We start from the raw sequence: 17399 nt of genomic DNA, 5'->3' as shown, positions 1-17399 counted from the left end.
GCCAAGCCAATACAAAATTAAAAAGCTAAGTGGCAAAATGTCAAGGAGAATCATCTAGAGAGGCTCAGAACTGTCATCGCAGATTTACCTCCTTGTGCTACAGTAGGCAAAGAGATCAACCACCCCTTGGCCACCTTATGTAAAAATTAGCAGGGGCTGGGGCCCAGAAATGCAACTGATTGCACTTGTGCTGCTGCTACCGACAATACCAGGGATCACTAGAAGAGGGGAAAGAATAGACCTTGGGGTAGCAGCAGAGGCCAGCTGAAACTTTTCTGGCCCTAAAGGGTCGAGTAATGAACATTTCTCCCTCTCTTCATGCCTCAAACCTACCTAATCTAAGCCTCAGCTCAGTCTAAGAACTGTATTTGTATTCATTTTCATTACATCGGAGAACATCAATCACTTTTAAATTGAATAGAATCTCTACAGTGCAGAAGTAGGCCATTCGGCCCATCAAGCCTACACTGACAAAAATCCCACCCAGGCCCTATCCCTGTAACCCCTTGTATTTGCCCTGTTCATCTCCCTGACACTAAAGGGCAATTTAGTGTGGCCAATCAACCTAACCTGCACATCTTTGGAGTGTGGGAGGAAACCGGAGCACCTGGAGGAAACTCAGGCAACTCCACACAGATAGTCACCAGAGTCCGGAATTGAACCCGGGTCCCTGACACTATGAGGCAGCAGTGCTAATCAGTGATGATATTTCTCTTCAGGGATATTCATTGCATCTTCTTCCCTAGCATTGGCGGGCTCTCTATTGAAAGTGGAGATTTAGGGGGGAGCCTATACTGCAGTTTTGATCCAGAAAATGATCCAGGGTCATGATAAGGCCAAGCGACAAGTGGAAGTCTTGCAGGACCTTCCTAAGGTAGTCAATCTGGCTGGAGAATAATCCAGGCCAAAGTCATGAAACTCTACCCTAAGAATCTTCACATCATTTTCCACATAGTTAAGCATCCAGGTAATGGCAGTCAAATTTGTGTTGCACAGTCATGGAGGAATGAAAGACTGAATTAATACTGTTAAAGTAAATAATGCTAGTATCACTCCAAGAAGGACAAATTATTATTTCATAAGTAACTATTTCTGATGTTCTAATATACTTTCCATAGTTGGGGATAAGCCAAATGTACAAAGCATTGAATGAAATTGAGAAATGCTTTGGGAGGCGATTTGAAGGAGATTTGAGATCATACATAAGGCCCAAGGTGCATACAAATAAGTCATCTAGGAAAGCTGCATGAAAGTTGGCTTCTAATTTTTATCAGTGATCCAAACTAATATATTATGGGCACAAGTGGAATATAATGTTATTAATTTATTGATTTTGTTTATCAGACTGGGGCCTCTCCTGTCAGGTACATACGTCATACAATAATGTGCTGCATGGAATGTTTTCACTTTTAATTTCAATAGTTACAGAATCATCCGAATTCCTTGTATGTCCTCCCTATCGGGAATGTAATATGAATTGTGTGTAAAGTTTTTAGTGTTTGCTTGGTGTTTAATAGATCCTGCCAGCACCTTGAAATGACCTTTTAAAATTCTTCTGCATTTTGCTAGCCCGCGTGCTGCTTTTTAAATGGGTTTCTTTGCTTGTTACGATGTGGCTGTCAGTGCTGGGGAATGGAAGCCTTTCCCACTTTCGCAGTGTCACAGTGCGGTATCACATTCACATTAGCTAGCTCCCAATGCTGTAGTCCAACAATGCACCCGAACAGTGCTATCAGTGGAAATGTGGATTATTGTGCCAATGTGCTGACTTGGTCATTTCTCTTCGGTGACTCTGTGTAATTGATGGATAGTTTGTACTGTAAATTCCTGGCCACAGGTAGCTCAATTATGACAATCCAATTCATTTCACTTTGGAATATTAAAACAATAACAGCTTATATTTATATAGACCATCAACATGGCAAAATGTCCAAAGATGCTTAATCACAGCAGGTTTTTGTTGATAGCCAAAGAAGGCTTACCTCCCATCTATCCAGGGTTAGGTTCAGCCTTTGGCCCCCAAAGTGAAGGATGTTTGACACCCCTTGATGCTAGCCAGTCCCATTTTCACTGATTCTTGTTTTTAAACATTGTTACAAATAACAGGGAAAGTTCTTGGTCTTTTCTTAATATAAAAAAAGACATTGCTGCCTCATTGCACATATTACTCATTCGTTTTATCAGCTTGACTACTTCTTCTCAGATAACAATGACTTTATTGTTTAGTTCAGACAGATAGGGAAAATCAGTTAGAAATTGTAACGTCATAATTCATTAAAATATATGTGTCATTATAATCATAGAATGGTAACTGATTCATAGAGGTCATACCTAATCTGTTATTTTGAAGGAATTGTCTTGAGACTACCAGTGAAGGGCTGGATTGGCAATTTCCCTGGATAGAGCAAATGTTTCGACTTGAACTGATAAAACAGAATGGGCTCTTGATAAACATGACCGAACTTGCAGTTGGAAGAATACTTACACAATTGCTTTAATTTCTGCCTAAAAGATTTCAGGTGTTGTTCTATAAGTCAACTAAGGTTGTGTGCTCTGTAGTCCAATTTGGACATGTACTATAGGCAGGACGATTGGAAGAGAGAAAAGAAACTGGAATCCCTGCGACTCTTAAGTACATTAAAAACAAGCATTGATTGAGAGCAATAGGCTGAAACAACACATTTAACTTCTCAATGAAACTAGCTTAGCTTTAGCTTCTCTGTCTGGAATAACTTCAGTGAACAACAACAACTTATATTTGTATAGTACCTTTAATGTACTAAGGCGTTTCAGGCGTGTAATCAAACAAAATATGACCTGAACCACATATCGATGCACTCGGTCAAGTGACTGCTGTAAGAAGCAATAATGAAGTCTTGCATTCATATTGCACCATTCATGACCTTAGGAGCTCCCAAAGTGCTTTATTTAAACTAGTTTATAGACATATATGAAAACTTTCTGACATGTAGTTTAAATGTATCTGCAAATACAGCATACTTCGTCAACAAGGTCCATTGTGCAGTATTTTTTGCAGACATATATGATATATTGGCCTGAGATTAAAGCATCTGCTAAGTATTATTTTACTTGTTCGGATTGGGCAAGTTAGGAAAATCTTCACCATGAGCAGGAAAAGTAGCTTTGGTTTGACAAAATCCTTTCTGTCCCCAAGGAGCCAAAATTAAATTTCTGACTACCTTGTAGCATCATCAATGTCTTACCATCTCAACGTTTAAGAACAATCATAGAATCATCACGTGCAGAAGAGGGAGGGCCTTTGGCCCATCGAGTCTGCATCCTGAATAGCAATAACACCTGAACAATACAAGTATAATTTCCATCCACCTGATTGTTTTCTGCTCTAACAAGGGGGCTCAGTGAGAAATTTAAGTGAACAAGCATGCCTGTTTAAACAGCAAACTAATTTGCTCAGTGAAATGCAAAGTTGCAACCAATTTTCTGTATTGTAGATCGTTGCCCTCCACAGAAATTGAATCATATTTTGCTCTTCACTCACTGGTGTTATTTTGAAGATAGGTATGAGGAGAGAGAGGGAGGAAGAGGGAGAGGAGGAGTGAGTGTGAAATTGGGGAGTCAAATATTCATTATGCAGGAGAGAATTACAGACATTGAAAGAACTGATAGTGGGAGAAGCAGTTAAAGATCTCACCAATAAAGAGAAGAGGGCGTTATCACGTCCTCAGTGAGGGAGGGGAGAGAGTGCCAGCTGTTGATATGCTGCTCAGTGGGTGGCAGGGTGGGTGCTAGGGTGAATGCCAACTGTTAATGCAGTATCAGTGTCTCCTGTCCTCTATTTCCACTGTGCTGTGTGCACTCTGTCTTGACAATTAAAGATAATATTGTGCCTTTGCTTTCCGTGTTCATGCCCCATACATTCCCTAATTTGTCTCTTCTGGCATTTCTTTTCCTGCTGTGGTTTGGGGAGCTAGATGCTTGCTTTTCATTTACTGCAACAGCACTGTTACAGCACTGCCGTGCCCCCAAGTGGAGATTTTTGATTACTGCTGTTTGCTTAGGTATGAAGGGTTGTGTTCAGTTGATTGCCAGGTATGTAAGATTATGTGACATAATGTTAGGTTCACATTGCCACTTACAAGCAGAAGCTATATTGCAATTATTTTGAAACATATTTCGTTTGTCTATTTCCATGCCAATTTGACCTTCCGAAAGCAGTGACTATCTGCTGACTTATACAGCACAGTATTAAATCTGCAATGGATGAGTTTTGAATGAGTTAAAATCTCATCCATAGTAACCATCCTTTTAGTTCCTCTGCTTTTATTTTTTGCAAATTTTGTAATTCCTTTGTTCGATCTGAGTATCTTTATTAATATTTGCTACTTTGTATTTGGGATCAATTACCTTGATGTACATCTAGAAGCTCAGAATGAAAGATTGCACTGAAATTTGGTGGACTTCTCACTACTTTTGGATAGCTTGACTATTTTTTTGGTTCCTTATGGATGTATTTCTGGACTTTGACAATTGACAAATCCATGGTCAAGGTGCATAATAATCAAACTAATAAATAAGACAGACTTTCTTTTTGGGGCAGTCTTAATGAGTGATTTCACTGGACGCCTTTAATGAAGTTTTATCATAAATTGTACGGGCGCAAGTGAATCAACATAACTGAGCATTAAGTATCTAAATATTGAAATGAGATTTCATAGCAAAGCAAAAAATTACTAATGTTAAACGATGAGTCAAAATTCAGTTTTCAGGAATTGGCACTAAGTGTTACACTAAGCTGAAATAGATACTCGGGACATTTTGAGAACTTCGAGAGCAGATTCTTTGCAAATCGGTCAACCGAACTGGAGTACAAGAAATGACGATGATGTTCTCCATGTTGAATAGTGAATAGACTAGTTAAGATTCAAAGAATATTTCATCCCTTCTATTTCTTTCATAGGTACTGAACAATTCATCATATAGCAGTCAATCATTGTCCTTGAGATCCATTTGCAATAAGGAATATATTAAAATTAATTATTAAAGTAATTGCTTGGCTAACTGGGAGAATATGCTGAGCAAAATTGACACTTAAATATCAGGTTTCATTTCTATGAAATCACGCTGGCAGAAATAACTGATTTATTAGTTAATAGCACTGGAATCTAAATAAGATTCACAGATCATTGTACATTTCTCACCTACATTACATGCAAGGAATTAGCAATTACTCACATGTAATTTACATATTTTTATATTTTTGTGTGTATTTTTGTTTGAAATTATTTATATTTAATTCTAAGCGTGGTGCAAACAACATTTCACAGCTTTTATTCAAGATCATGCACTGAAATAACCAACAAACAACATTGAAGAATTGAGGTGAACTTCATGTCGCAGAGCAATGAAAAGCATGGAACAGCATTATTTAGGCATGGAAACACGAAAGTAAATGGGACCGTTGCTAGGGGAAAGGGGAGTTGAATACAAAGCTTGTCAAATCAAAGCTTGGGGAGGTATCATAGTGTTTAATGGTTATCAGGTGACTCAGCCAGCCTACTGAATTTATTAGAAGTAGCAAGGGAGGTAAATCATTGGGACAATAAGCTAAAGTGACTCTAGCAGACTGGGCCCCAGATCTTGCTCTAATAATCTTATTTTCCCCTTAGCCAAACGCGATTTGTTGTTGTGATTACAATTAATTTCTGTTTAAATCTCACCATGCCATTATTACATTTGAATTTTATTAAACATGCCGCTCTGTTAATAGGAATGCTTACAATTCTTCTGAATGAAATCAAGTACTTGCCAAATTCCGTAAAGCATGTTTAATAGGAATGACCATTTAAGTGAGGAGACTGTTTCTTGCATTGATGCTTCCATTGTTTTATGATAAAATTGTTACCCATCAACCTGTAGCAAATTCATGTTGGAAACAACTTATTTTATTTATATGTTGCTAGTTTCAAGTTAAATCATTCTCGGTCTTTGATATTTAAAGACCTTTGACAAGAACACATAATGCTTAATCAATTCTCTTGGTATTAAATAGTGATATTAAATAGAAGGGTCTGTCCTTTAGTGAGGTCAATGTTCCTGCAGTGAATAAGTGCACCATTTCCAAACGGTTTAAGCTTTGGACTCGTTTGCTCGAATTTCTTCTTCCAAGGGACTGGAAAAATTCCAAATGCTTTTATTTGCTTGTAATTTGTGCCACTGGCCTTCAGACTCGCAGTAACATTCTAAATAAGCATTGAACATGACCTTTTAAATAATTAAACCCCTACGGTGTGATATATAGTTGGGTGTTTTTAATCTGCCAAAAATGTGGCCCAATTGGAATTTGAACTTTCATTCGATTATGATGTTTACTAAGGTTAGGTCTTCAAAGTCTCCTCCTGCTTTTTTTTTTGCTATCTAATTAGTTACCTCTGCCAAATCTCCTTGGCTATGCTTGAGCAGAATAGAATATTTCAGAGGTCCCCCCATTGCTCCTGTAAAGACTTGTACATTTGAATTAATCGACTTGTTTTCCTTTATTTGCAGAGAATGGGACAGAGAGTTAGCAACTTCAAAGAAAAATCCCAAACTTGTCAATGCCCTTCGTCGGTGCTTTTTCTGGAGATTTTTGTTTTACGGAATTCTGCTTTATTTTGTGGTGAGACGTTGTTTGATAACAGACGCTAACTAATTGAATAATTGAGTGTCAAATTGTTGTGAATTACAGCAAAACTACTTTATGGTTAAAACGTGAAAAGGAATTTAGGTTGCCACCTGACAAGAATGGATGATTCTAAAAGTATGCAGCGAGTCAGTCAACATTCAAAATCTGTAAAGATAGATTTGGGTGGAATCCCCTTTCTTGTTCAAATGAGCCGCAAATGTGTGATTTCTCTTTTCTGATTTTAACAGACCAGCTATGTGTTCCCAATACTTTATTTTTAACTTCATTTTTTTCTCTCTTTAGTTATTCTACTCCCTTCCATCTACCACTGTGTATCCCTTTTACAATTTACCGTGAAGTCAAGGGTACAAACTGGGTGACTATGCCATCTATAAATAAGATTTAAAAGCAGCATACCTAATATTCAAAGTTTGGTTACCATTTTCTTCCCATTATATTTGAAGCTATTGGCCACACAAATCAAAATAGTGACTAGAATTTCTTCTTGTGGTAATATTCTATATAAGAATTGAGAGAATGTGGATTTAATAAAATAAACATTGAGGAACAGATATGTGTTTAACAGGAATAATGGTTAGTTTATCCTATTTCTCTTTTAAGGCCGACCCATGTCACGCAAAGGGGGTTAAAATTGAGTTCCCTTTATTTGATGCTAAAGGTTCATTGAAGTGCTTCAAAATTATGTCCACGCATATGGGATGAATCAGGTATTTTTGTGAGGGTGTTAGCGCAAGCGCAGTGAATGCCACTTGTAAGTAAGTAAAACAGGCAGATCATGAATCCAATAAGTGTGGATCACAGGTTGGACTCCAGTGCTGTCATTTTAGAGCTCAACTTTCCAGCTGTTTCCCTCACCTAACTTTGCATGGCTGATCACGCGTTCAGCAGCAGGAAGGACCCCGACAACAGCGCTTTTTAAAGGGATCACCAGCTACTTACAGGTTGGTGGGTAGTTGATTTCTTCTACTGGTTGCTCTGATTTCACAAGTGCTTGGAGCTTTTTCTCCATGTTTACAGCTGAAAATGTCTACAGGGAGTGTAAAGTGTGGGAGGTGCTGGAGGAGTTTTGCTGGCGTTCAAGCTTCCACATAAACCAGTTTGCTCTGAGACGTGGATGCACTATTGCCTATTCCCCTTTCAGTACAGCATGACTGGGAGAGTGTACAGAGCCCACACTGAGCAGGAGGGGTGGGAGAAGGACCCCCAACAGGAAGCCAGAACCGTCCAGAGTGCTCAGGGATCAACCTCTCCTCCTGGATCAGTGAGGAACAATGTGTCAAACAACCACATTTCATCAAAATCTGCCACTGGCAGCATCCCAGCTGCACTCTCAGAGCAGGGCAAGGACCACATTGCCAGTGGCTGCGAAGGAGACCATGGTGATGAACTTTCAGGGGCCTGCTTCCTACCATGCCCAGTAAAGATATCCCTAACTTGTAAGAAAAACTCTTTTTTTTTGAGGAAGAAACATGGAATAATGGACACTGAACTCCCCCAAAATGGTTGTCAGAAATTCAGGTGACTACTGTTTGCGGTTTCCAGACAGACAAGAATTAACTCATGTCTGAACATGTTTTTCGAAAGTCATGAAAATGTAAATGTCTGCGTGGGGTCTTTAGGCTGGCCGACTGGCAGGCAACAGCAAGCGGCATTGGTGGAAGGGCAGTCACCAGAGAGAGGACAGCAGGTTTGATCTCTGTGAGCCACTGCCACTTCCTCCCTGAGTGGTTCTTCAGCAATCCGAGGCACTGTTTGTAGGACAGATTGTTGGATTACTTTCAGCCATTTTACACACGAATGCACAGCCTTCACATCCTTACAGAGTGAAGGGGAAATCCAGGCGTGATGATTTGTGGATCTTTAAAGTTGTGGCAGCGGGGGGGCTGTAAAAAGGGCAATAAGGTTGGGCTTGTATGTATAATGTGTAATGCAAGCAAGGGAGTGGTTGGTGAATTTGTAGAAGACATTTATTAGGCCACTGTTGGAGATTTGTGTGCAATGCTGAGCACTGTATTATAGGAAGGATATTAAAACCTTTAAAAAGATACAGATTCACTAGAATAATACCAGGGTTGAGAGGGTCTAAATTTCATGCGGATGTGTCCATTTCATGAGCAGAGAACAAGTGCAATGAGAGCCAATTTAACAGGTCAAAATGTGAGATTTATTTGTGGAATATCCAAATGTTCACTGAAGGAACGCTCCCATTGTTCCCATTGTCCTAATGTTTACTGAAACATAAATTTAATGATCAGTGTCTGTGAACTCAAGATTTAAGAAGAGAGGTTGAAAGAAGCCAGTCTCCCAAGCAGGTGTGAGTGGTTATCATTTATTGCCCATTGTTTAGAAACGTCTTCTAACTTTAAATCATTTGTGTAGACAACAGAAGTATTGATTATGTGATCACATGATTGAAACTGACTTCAAATAACATATCTTATTCCAAGGATCAGCCAGGGGCAGTTCAGTCTGGAGACCAATAGGACACAAGATAGACCATTCCTCTAGCAAGAAGACAAAACCCTGTCTAACAATCAATCAACCAAGGCAATGAAAAAGGGGCTTATTTGTTCCCACCTACATCAAAATGATATCTATTTTTCTACAGAAGCTCATTGCAATTTTGCCTGAAAACTTGAGGTTTTTTGACCTTCATTCACCTGTAAAGAAACACCCCAACCGCTGAGCGACAAGGCCCATCTGCTGATCACTCATGACCCTGAAGCCCAACTCATGCACACATCTACAGCACACCTGGATTGCTCTGGTGAAGCCCTGTGGTATCTAACAGTGTGCCTGTCGAGATTTATGGTGGTTTGCTATATGCTACACCATCTCACCAGCACAAGGGCACAGCCCTTGGCATCAGCAAAGCGATGTGCAGCTCAGGAGCAGGAACATGAACAGGAGGATCGGGAGCATGTGGAGGAGGAGGAAGAGCAGGAGGAAACGGAAGGAGGGGGGCAATCTTCTGGCTGGGCTCTTGGTGAAGGAGTCATCCAAGTGTGACATCAGTAACAGCAACCCCACTTCCCCACAACAGTCCCTCAGCTCATCTTTCCTGTCTCACTGACTACTTCATTGTCTTCTTGGCCACAATGCAAAAAACAAATGCTGCTATGAAAGAAACATTCAGAATCAAATAAATAAATGAAATCATGTCATATTGCATGCGAACACCAATAATCGTCCCTGTGCTTTCCCTCATTGCCTGTATTCCATGTGACTTTGCCTAGTTCTCCTATTGTCCTAGTGGCGACAGCATGGCCACTGAAAGGTTGTTGAGGGGCCCGCAGGATGCACTAGAGCAGTTCTGAGCATAGTGCAGCCTGAAACCAGGCCTTCTATCTCAACAGGGGCAGCAGCACTTTGGGCTGGCTGACAGGCAACAGCAAGAGGCATTGGTGGAAGGATGGATGCTGTCACCGGAGAGGAGACAGCAGGTTTGATCACTGTGAGCCACTGCCACTTCCTCCCTAAGTGGTGCTTCAGCAACCCTAGGCACTGTTTGCAGGACAGATTGTTGGATTGCTTTCAGCCACTTTACGCACTGTAATCCACAGCCTTCACATCCTTACAGAGTGAAGGGGAAATCCAGATGTGAAGATTGGTCGATCTTTAAAGGTGTGGCAGTGGGTAGAAAAGGCTGCAAAAAGGACAATAAGCTTGGGCTTGTATGTGTAATGCAAGCAAGGGAGTGGTTGGTGAACTTGTAGAAGACACTTATTAGGCCACTGTTGGAGATTTGTGTGCAATGCTGTGCACTGTATTTTAGGAAGGATATTAAAGCCTTTGAAAAGATACAGATTCACTAGAAGAATACCAGGGTTGAGAGGGTCTAAATTTCATATGGTTGCGTTCATTTCATGAGCAGAGAACAGGTGCAATGAGAGCCAATTTAACAGATCAAAGGCCCACACTATTCTGCAATCTTTTCTAGACAGCCCCCAGAGGCAAGTTCAAATGAACATAGGTTATTTAAATATTATACAGTTTGACTCCTGTTCTCATTTCTGACCTGGATTGGAACAGCCATTTGCCCCAGTCAGATCTTCAAAAATATTGTATTTTGTGGAGTCAGAAGGAGAACGTGTTCTTCTCCAGGTTCCATTACAGGCCATTGTCAGCCCACCCTCACCTTCCTGTCGATTGCCTCCATCCACCCACCACCCCCGCTCTGCAGACTCACATGGGGTCTCATTGTAAGGCAAAGTTGATGAGACTGAGACAGCTGAGCTGAGCTTCACTGTGTTGGATGCCTGATTGGTAATTGAGTTTGCCTAATTTATACTGATGGGACCCAAGAGCATCTACATATGCAGTTTAGACAGTTACATGGGTAAGATGGGTTTAGAGGGATATGGGCCAAATTGGGACTAGCTTAGGGGTTTAAAACAAAAAGGGCGGCATGGACAAGTTGGGCCGAAGGGCCTGTTTCCATGCTATAAATCTCTGTGACTCTATGATTCTAATCGACTTTATCCCTTGGTCTCCACCATTTCAGCACACTCAGGGGATGCAAGGAATTTAGGCTGCATTGTTTTCTTGATCTTCTACTAAGATCACATCTAAAATATCAGATAACTACAAAAGCTTTAGATTTGACAATTCTAAATCTGGAGAGATTGTCTGTTAGATCCAGCCAATGGGGACTGTCTCTGATTGCACCCAAACTGATGATATAATGAAAATATCAATAACTGATGAAGTTTCCTCAGCACAATCTGTCCAATCAATGTAATAGCCCATGGATTCCCTTGTGTGTGTTTTGTGTTGGTTAATGGTGAATTTTAATACTTTTGTATAATTTCCCATTTGTTTTCAACAGGAATTCACTAAAGCTGTACAGCCTCTCTGCCTTGGACGAATAATAGCATCATATAATGCGAAAAATACCTATGAGCGTGAAATAGCTTATTATCTTGCCTTGGGTCTCTGCCTCCTGTTTGTAGTGAGGACCCTCTTTCTACATCCTGCTGTCTTTGGTCTCCAACATCTGGGAATGCAGATGAGAATAGCACTGTTCAGCTTAATTTACAAAAAGGTACCAGCGTTCATTTGCGCTTACGTAATTTTAATTTAAATATCTAAACAGCTTGGTTTGTAAGCTAGGAGTTTAAAGTTTATTTATTAGTGTAGATTAGTGTTATTTATACAAGTATACTTACATTAACACTGCAACAAAGTTACTGTCAAAAAGGAAGGATTGGGAGATTTCTTCTTCCTGTCTTGTATAATTTGATAGATATTTTTCTGGACTATTTGGCGACCACAACAATTCTATGGCACCATCCTTGCCTGGTTTCACCTCTAAGCCACATCACCTAGTCAGCACGCCTCCTGCCCCACACAGTCACCTCAGGACTAATTCAAGGTTTCATCTTTTCGCTGCTATGTATTACTGCTTAATGATTATATCATCAAGAGGAATGGATTCAGCTTCCATATGTAACGTGACAACAATACATGCTACCTCTTTGATACCACTCTTGATGCAGTGACCGTAATTAAGCTAATCAAGGGGAATTTCACAGTAACTTCATTGCAGTGTGAATGTAAGCCTTACTTGTGACTAATAAATAAAAACTTTTAAACTTTAAACAATTCAAAGCATCAAATCATGAATATACATAGAGTGTTTGCTCCAGCTCAGCATCAACAAGCCTGGAGATATTCTGCTGGCTCCCAGCAATACCTCTGATTCCATCTCCCTTCCTGATTGCTCACTCAGGTCAAACCATCAGTACACAATCTCAGTGTCCTGTTTGACAGTAAACTGAACGTTCGACTCTCTTTTCTTATTTTGTTGGGATTTGATTGTGAAGAGCGATTATGTAGATAGGGCATGTTCTCACTGGAAAAGAGAAGCTTGAGGTGGGATAATTAATGTCTATCAAGACGAGCTTTGTCACCTCATCCAAAAGATAGAACCAGAGGACATTGTGTGTGATTGAAGGTGGTAAATTCGAAACTAATTTGCAGAAAAAGTCAGCAAATGCTCAGCCTACAGACCCAGCTCCCTACAGTGACGTGGGGACAAATCATTCAAATGCAAATTCAATACATTTCTCACAGAAAATAATAATTTGCAATACACTAGACAAATAATCTGAGATGTTTGCACTGGACAATTTTTTGCTACCTTAGCAGATGTCCTAAATACAGAGTAGGAGATTTTAAATAAATGTCTGCCTACTATCTTGATTCTCACATCACAATGAATAGAATACACTGACACAGTTCTACTTATTGAAGGTAGCAGGCAACATTCTATAGAATATGTGGGAGTCTTCCTATTTAGGGGGTTACTCTGTGTCCTTTACAAGCTCATAGATTTCCTGGAGCACAGTAACAAGCCTTTATATGACCTTAGTTTGTAAAATTGAAGACAAATTATGAGTTTGACCAACTGAGAAGCAACACTAAGCAAAACTATCCTGACACAGAACCATTACAATCAACTCCTTTCAATGTGTATTTAAAATTTTGAACCAGGTGTTCTTTATAATTTATATATAATATAATTTATTCTCGAAATAATCTTTCCAAGTAAGTCCCTACGTTGAACAGTGATCATGAAAATAATACTACTTTAGATGCCTGCTTTCCTAAAATTTCAATATTCCTTCCGAACAGATCTTAAAAATGTCGAGCAGAGTGCTTGATAAAATTGATACTGGACAACTCGTTAGTCTTCTATCCAACAATCTCAACAAATTTGATGAGGTAGGTAAATTGTGCATGCGGTTCGCACTGTACACAGAATCAGATTGGCTGACAGCTCTCATGGGCGGGACTTTCAAGGGCAGACAGAAATCCCGCCCACTGCCAATGAGCAGAAGTCCTTTCTCTTTAGGAAGCCTGCTTTAAACCCCACTTCATACTGAGCGCCTAAAAATCATTAACTTATCCAGGGCAGGCTATTGGTGCCTGCAGATGTTCCAGGTAGTCAGGGGCTCCTTTTACTATTAGGGAATACACCAGGAGACAGAGGGTTGAATTTCCTGGGGAACTCACTAGATGCAACCTTTGGTGATTGTATCTTTAAAGGGAACACAGCAGAATAAGGGTCACTGACTGGGTGATCAATTGGGACTCAGAGTGGGGTATCACCCCAAGGGGAGGAGTTCTCTTAGGCAGAGGCATTTCAGAACTATCAGTAGATATGTTGCCACTCATGTAAATCCTTGTAAATAAATCCTTTGCTGTTCACTAATGAAGTCTCTGAAAGTGCACATTATTCATTCCCTTGATGAAGAGGTTAGTGGAAGATCTGAAACCTCTTCTAAACTACAACAGAATCTGAGAAGAACTGATTTTTGCCCCTTTCTCCCCCCCCCCCCCCCCCCCCCCAATCACTCCGGCATTTACCATGAAAATAAAGTTGGGGCTGGATGCACTCAGTACCGTGGGTTATTCTCGTTCACCAGCACCGAATGTCAGTTTCTCCATTCCCTAAACAAGCACATCATTTGTCCTGGGCGTATTTAAACCATGTCGCCTGTGTGTAATGCAAGGACTTGTGCTTTTTTCTGCAGGGCTTGGCAGTTGCTCACTATGTCTGGATTGCACCGGTGCAAGTAGTTCTTTTAATGGGATTGCTCTGGAACGAACTGACCGAATTTGCGTTTTGTGGATTGGGATTCCTAATCATGCTTGCCCTTTTCCAAGCCTGGCTGGGGAAGAAGATGATGCAATACAGGTGATAAATCCTTTCACTAACTCCTGAGCAAGTGTTCATTGATCAACTGCAGTAAATTTACAGATTAAATCATTCCTTTGTGCATGTTTTCATGGCTGTTATGTGCCTTTGGACATGAATGTCAGTCTAGGCCAGTTGGCACTCTTGCCTCGCAGTCAGAAGATTGTCAATTATGACCTGGATATATTATGCAGCTAGGGTGTTTTGGTGAAGTGCAGAGGGACTGCTACATTGGTAAAGGTATCACCTTTCGGACTGGCAGCTCAGCAGGACATAAAGATCTCATCACCCTTTTTGAAGAAGAATTTGGAGTTCTTCCTATGTCCTGGCCAACGTTTTTCCCTCAACCAGTAGCAAAAAGAGATTGGCTGAGTATGTAAATGTTGATTGTTTGTGGATTTTGCTCTGCACAAGTTGTTTACTGTGTCTACCTGCGTGCCAACAATGACTGCCTTCAATTGTAATCCATTGAGTATAGTGAGGATGTAATAAAGAGCTATATATATATCATACAAATATTTTTCTTCCATTCTGGTTGACCTACATTTTCCAAAATAACAATCACAATGGAGGAGGGACTTTCCGCCCTCATTTTTGGCGATCGGGTCTGGGGGTGGTGGTAGAGAATCAGGAGGGAGTCCTAAAACAGCTTTCACGCCGGCGGATTTCCCCACTCAATTGTCCACATCAATGATGTAATGGGATTACCACCATGACAGGCCAGGAACCCCGTAACCATCCATTTTAATATCATTAGCGGGCTTCTCCATTTTATTATCCGACCACATAAGGATTACCCAGGATTAACTTCACTCCCTGTCAGTGTGCTTCACATTGGTGGCAATTACAACAGGCCCTGACAAACAGGCACCTGGCACACGATCCCCACTGGGGGCCTGCAGTTAAATGCCACCCCAGGGGGAGAGGGTCATGCCTGGGCAGTACCCCAGACACTGCCCCTGTGGCAAAGCCAGGTTACTACCAGGGGTCAGTGCTGGGGTGAGATTCAGTTGGGGAGGTATGGTTGGAGGATTATTATATTTCAATGCGGGAGATTCCTTTCTAATTTTTATTCGGATCAGGGTGCGCCAAGTTTGCTGGCAGGGTGGGTTCTTTCACTTTTCCCCTGAAACAACAGTTTTGGGGAAAAAAGTCATAAAATTCTGCCCAAGGTAAAACAACTACAATCAAATCCAAGTTCTTTGATTTGATTTATTATTGTCACATGTATTGGGATACAGTGAAAAGTATTGTTTCTTGCGCGCTATACAGACAAAACATACCGTTCATAGAGTACATAGGGGAGGAGGAAAGGAGGGGGTGCAGAATATAGTGTTGCAATTACAGATAGGGTGAAGAGAAAGATCAGCTTAATATATAATAAATCCATTCAAAAGTCTGAGGGTAGCAGGGAAGAAGCTGTTCTTGAGTCGATTGGTACGTGTTCTCAGACTTTTGTATTTTTTTCCCAACGGAAGAAGGTGGAAGAGAGAATGTCCGGGGTGGGTGGGCTCCTTGTTTATCCTGGCTGCTTTTTCCCTGTATAGACGGAGTCAATGGATGGGAGGCTGCTTTGTGTGATGGACTGAGCTACGTTCACTAGCTTTTGTAGTTTATTGTGGTCTTGGTAAGAGCAGGAACCATACCAAGCTGTGATACATCCGGAAAAGATGCTTTCTACATGCATCTGTAAAAAAGTTCTACAGTCCTTTCCATAATTGGGGTTTATAAACGTATAATTCACTAAATATTTTGTTCTGAAAAAATGCCATAGTCATCAGTTTGTGCCTTTTTAAAAAAAATATGCTATACTTGTTTTGCTGGAATGGGGCATCTTGCCGGATGCCCAGTTACTTAGATTTTGTCCCACACTCTTCTGCTCAAGATATTTTTGTACTATTAGTGCCAGTATGGTGAGGTCAACAAGTCAGCTGAAACTTTGGCAATGGTGGGACCAGCAAAGCTATCTCCATAACCAATGAGAGTTAAGTATTATACAAGAAACAGAGGAATGACAGAGAAGCAATTCGGGTGAGTTAGAGTCAAACCAATTAGATTAAGAGAGAGAGAAAGAAAGTACAAAAAGGTAAATTAGGGAAAAAAATAAAGTTTAAAATGTAAGATTTAAAAAAAACTTCTAACAACAATTTAATAACTACCCTACAATTCCAATTATTCACTTTCTAATATTGAACCAGGCGGCAAGGTGGCACAATGGTTAGCACTGCTGCCTCACAGCGCCAGGGAACCGGGTTCGATTCCCAGCTTGGGTCACTGTCAGTGTGGAGTTTGCACGTTTTCCCTGTGTCTGCGTGGGTTTCCTCCAGGTGCTCCGGTTCCCTCCCACAGTACAAAGATGTGTAGGTTAGATGAATTGGCCATGCTAAATTCTCCCTCCGTGTACCCAAACAGATGCCAGAGTGTGGCTACTGGGGGATTTTTACAGTAACTTTATTGCAGTGTGAATTGTGACTAATAAATAAACTTTACTTGAAGAGGTCAAGTGGCATTGCAGGAACATCAACCTAGGCATTAAAGGGGTCCTTATGCTGTTAAGTGCCTGCCCTAACATTTGTGGCAAGCTTGATTGGTGATGAATATATAAATGCAGTAATTCCTCAAACTCATGGGGAGGTGAGCTGTTGTCTTTGTATAGCTAAAAGTGGAGTACTGCAAATCATCCGCCAACTAATGGTGATTCACTACTCTTCCTCATAACTAATTACTGGATCATTCACACACTAATAATGGCATGCTCATTAAGCACCATTATTCAACCAACTAATACAAATCATGAATCAAACAGTACCACAGAGTCATAGAGTCATAGAGGTTTACAGCATGGAAACAGGCCCTTCGGCCCAACTTGTCCATGCCACCCCTTTTTTTAACCACTAAGCTAATCCCAATTGCCCGCGTTTGGTCCATATCCCTCTACAGCCATCTTACCCATGTAACTGTCCAAACGCTTTTTGAAAGATAAAGTTGTACCCGCCTCTACTACTACCTCTGGCAGCTTGTTCCTGACACTCA

The 17399-nt window shown here is 40.7% G+C and overlaps 1 protein-coding gene across 1 annotated transcript in view; it reads left to right on the top strand.

The window, feature by feature from the left end:
- The window catches only part of cftr (CF transmembrane conductance regulator), a 129772-nt gene that overhangs the window by 15915 nt on the left and 96458 nt on the right, over positions 1 to 17399 (top strand). The window contains exons 3-6 of the mRNA XM_078219865.1: positions 6526 to 6637; positions 11493 to 11708; positions 13301 to 13390; positions 14203 to 14366. Of these exons, the coding sequence (XP_078075991.1) occupies positions 6526 to 6637; positions 11493 to 11708; positions 13301 to 13390; positions 14203 to 14366 (582 nt within the window). The remainder of the gene's footprint in view (positions 1 to 6525; positions 6638 to 11492; positions 11709 to 13300; positions 13391 to 14202; positions 14367 to 17399) is intronic.

Source organism: Mustelus asterias, chromosome 9 (assembly GCF_964213995.1).
Source record: "Mustelus asterias chromosome 9, sMusAst1.hap1.1, whole genome shotgun sequence".
NCBI lineage: Eukaryota > Metazoa > Chordata > Chondrichthyes > Carcharhiniformes > Triakidae > Mustelus > Mustelus asterias.
This window is presented reverse-complemented; position numbering and strand designations above follow the sequence as displayed.